At 42.7% G+C, this 3,985-nt stretch overlaps 1 protein-coding gene across 1 annotated transcript; it reads left to right on the top strand.

Moving 5' to 3' along the window:
• Nucleotides 1-2,171: 2,171 nt before the first annotated feature.
• On the top strand, nucleotides 2,172-3,019 carry EAE97_005784 (uncharacterized protein; the record flags this gene model as incomplete). The annotated part of the gene is made up of 2 exons (XM_038876297.1): nucleotides 2,172-2,592; nucleotides 2,729-3,019. Exons 1-2 carry the CDS (start codon nucleotides 2,557-2,559, stop codon nucleotides 3,017-3,019), a joined length of 327 nt encoding a protein of 108 aa, XP_038732773.1. The 5' UTR covers nucleotides 2,172-2,556.
• Between the last annotated feature and the right edge of the window lie 966 nt (nucleotides 3,020-3,985).

The following is a 3,985-nucleotide window of genomic DNA, read 5'->3' as shown; positions in this document are numbered from 1 at the left end:
AGTCGCAGGCTATTCAGTGGAAAGTATAACAGAACCAAAATTCGAATGTTAGTCCGCCGTGTATATCAATTGAACGAAATTGAGTGGATTTCCGGTTTCGAGATGATGCACAGTACAACTTGATACACGGCGCAATCATCTGTACGACATTGGCACAACACTTTAACAAGGGATACACTCGGATACCTAAGGTATATCTACAAACATCTGATGGGAATGGGTTTCGCATCCACTTGTAGCATTGGGGCTCATCTTTAGAGTTAAAGATCTAGCTCAATGAATATATTAAAGATAGCCTGCTAGTGCACCGCTTGACGATATATCACAAAACTCGCGTGGTTAACAGATCAACAAGATGCATGCCGGATAGCACATCCACACCGACCTCGTGGTACTGGATTCCAAAGACCAGATTCCTTTGAGTGACAAGCGCCGCCCATGTCAAACGCAAAATACCAACAGCTTTCATAACAAATGAGTGATAGGCTATACTTCCGATTCATGCAAGAGAAGGAAGGGTGGAGTTGACTTCCTTGTGGCAAATCTCAAAGAGACATCCACTTACTGAACTTGATTGCGGGGATTTGGAATTTCACAGCAGCGGCAAGGGTCGTCCCCGAGAAGTCCAAAGACTCCCACAACGACGGATAAGCGCATAAACATGTTCGTGACTGAGGTACCGCGCTAAATTTAGATGCTAGTGACGTGATTGTGTACAATATTTGAAGATGCTTATCTAGCAAGGATGACATTGACTAGTAGTTTGCATAAAGAATGGGATGGTTCTTGGTCTGAAGGAGGCAAGGAATCTGTACACAAATGCAAGAAGCCGCGTGAAGTTGTGTTCAAAAGGAGTTTGTTCGCTCCGGCATTCGGGGATTCGGAGACTTCCACCAAATCTTCATCGCCGGAGTTGGTGTTGATACTGACAAGAAGAACGAAATTGATGAAGAGATATTAGGTAGCAAAGAAACAAATTTCGATATCCAAGGTTTCTAAATGAGATGTGCAATCGGTATCAGCATGTAGTGGAGAAAAACATGGTAGTGCTGTGCGCGGTGTGCACTGGTAACTTAGCGGCAGTTGAAATAAATTAAGAGTGGATAATTCCATGTGTGACGAGTTCGCTCTACCCATTTCAGTCCTCACTTATTCTAATTGCAGTCCCTTTTGCATTGGTATGCTCTTTTTGGACTTATACGATCGAAGAGACAGGAAAGAGCTTGCTGGATTGTCTCTTTCTAATTTATCGCCATGTTCCTTTTTATGGGAAAGGCAGCGACGACGACGATGGCGACGACGACGACGATAACGATGACAACCTATTTAGGTATTCTTCACATTGACTGAGTAAATAGTACTATCCAATGAAATACAATACCAAAAATGAATGAATTGACATTACCTATTGCCTAGATGATTGTTACGCAAATAGGCTAGAGTAAGATACAAACATGCATGTGGTGCACGTGATAGTGGCGCTTTTCCCCAAAAGTCCCCGACCCGGGCGGCTGCGAGTACCCCACCTAAGCCATTTAGCAAGAGGCAAGGCAAGCAACAGAATAGGAACAGAATATCAACATTAACAAACTGTTGCAACTGCAACCGCACCCGCACCCACACCACACCCACCACAATCACAGCTCAGGCTCTTTGATATTCTCCAGGACGACAATGAATACGAACAGGACTGATTTCGCTTTCTAGGCTCCTACCTTTCGGTGATCACATCCCTAAGCTCACAAAGTGGAACTTTGTGACCCTAAACTTGTTAGATGAACTAATTAATATGTCAACAAAGTTGTAATCCAACATGCAGCCATTCAACAATACAAGGAATGCAAAGCAACAATTGGTAGGACTCAAGCCAAGGCAGCACCGTGAATAGACGAGGTAAATCTATAAACATCACAAACAAGAAGGTCAACCCAAAGGACAAACAATAAAACATACACTCCGTCGTATACAGCCAAGTCAATAGGTATATGCCGAGTTGATACATCATGTACATGATATCAATGTACCTGCTGGTCCTGCAGCTTTCATATTTAGCTAAAATGCACAGTTGTGGTTGGCGGATGAGTCTGACTTATGCATTGCCGTCCGTACCATGTACAATTCCAGCAACTATCGAGTCTGCGCCACATCATCGCTGTTTTTTCTGATTACTTAATCTAGATAAGTCAACCCACTGAAGTATATTTAGATTATTCTTTCTTTCTTCACACATGGCAACCCCTATCCCATTGGCTAGTTGCCTACCATACCTACACGGGACACAGGATATACAGGAAGTGTACGAATTCTAATTTACGTTTTTTTCGTCCTGCGCAATGTGCATTGGGACTTTTGCTTGGAGATCAAATCCTTCTCAAGCCGTGGTTACGATCAAGTTATCAACCCCCGTTGGCGCATTCCCCTCGATGTTACCTTGATGAGCTAAGCCTCAAGTTTGGGAAGGTAGCATTCAACACAATCCGTTCAAGTAGAACTTGGAAAAGCTAGAAAATCCATTGAAAAACTCGGCCTAAGACAAAATCAACCAGCTGAAACAAAATGGAATGTTTGTGTATGCAGGATTACCCCGCGAGTGTATGTGTAATGGATTTGCTTACCCGGCGTTCTCCATCTCATCAATAACTCCGGCAAAATCAAAGTACTGATTTGCCCAAGGACTTGTTATCTGCCTTTATCCAGAGGCACAGAATACTACCACAGTATCTTTCAGGAATACCATGCCAAAAAAGATATTCGCCAAGAGACGACACAATTCATTGCTCGCTTTAAAGTGTTAACCCAATCAATGAACAGGCCAGTAGCATTAAAGGTTTCGTCAACCATTCGGCATTATCACGACCCAATTAAATTGTCAATCCTTCTACATGAAATCTATTACACAGCATCTCTTACGGTCGCACAATTCCATTGTAAAACGGCCCTTCATAATCTCGTTCATATCAAAACGGCACAGTCGCACTTATCCCTCCGCCTTACGATCAATCCTGCAAGGCTATTTTGACTATCATCTCTTGGATTTCGAATCCATTACCTTATGGTACATTGCCGCAGATCATCCACGTGTGTCTCAAACAAATAAATACGAGCATCAAGAACTCATCCAATCAATCCATATCTGCAACAGTTTCTGCTCACAAATTGCCGACATAAGCGTCTAGCAAGCTTCTACGGGAATCCAGGCCTTGACAATAGTGAACCTTCTAGCTTCAACTTGGAGGATTGAAAAGCATGGCATTCCGAATCCTCTCTCAATCTTGGGATTCCAGCGCTAGCGAGTTTAAGATACTATCTCCTTGGAGCAAAAGCGAAGTACCATATTGCTTCCCACCTCAATCAATGTACCTGTGTATTTGTACCATAGGATTTCTTGGTAACGGCAATCCAACAACGTGAAACGCTCATCTATGTTTCCTCTCCCGCAGTAGTAAATGTGGGAGGGTTCAATGCTGAATCCAAATCTTACCCGCACCTGCTTTTTATACCTACACGCTGTCATTCCAAGACATACTGTTTTGTGTTAGACTTGGCCGGCTATAATTTTCATGTTGTCTCTTGTTACAAGTGGCTTCGCCGAGATGTTGTCTACCATTAATACTACGCAAATATAGTGGTTTAATATGACCAACGAGAGATGTCTTTGTACTCCTCGCTGTCATTTGCCAGCATTGTAGCCTAGGCGGTCGGAATTCGGAAGTGCTCATTCGAGACAATCTTTTATGCACTTCAATCATCGTTTCCAGTCAAAATGTTAGTTTTACATTTGGTAGTATAGCTGGAAGCTGTATCCTCGTCTTGACATGAAATACCACATTACAGTAGGGCGAATTATCCGCGCCTCCATCTCTTTATCAGCCATATTCGATTTTTGGAATAGCTGATAACAATTGAACGCCGATTTAGAAACATATATCATTTTAGTTTGAATTTTGATTTCTGATTGTAGACTTACCGAGCGTCTCGAGTACGA

Source organism: Botrytis byssoidea (assembly GCF_014898295.1).
Source record: "Botrytis byssoidea strain MUCL 94 chromosome Unknown BBYS_010, whole genome shotgun sequence".
Taxonomy (NCBI): Eukaryota; Fungi; Ascomycota; class Leotiomycetes; order Helotiales; family Sclerotiniaceae; genus Botrytis; species Botrytis byssoidea.
The sequence above is the reverse complement of the archived record's forward strand: the minus strand, read 5'-3'. Positions and strand labels throughout refer to the sequence as shown.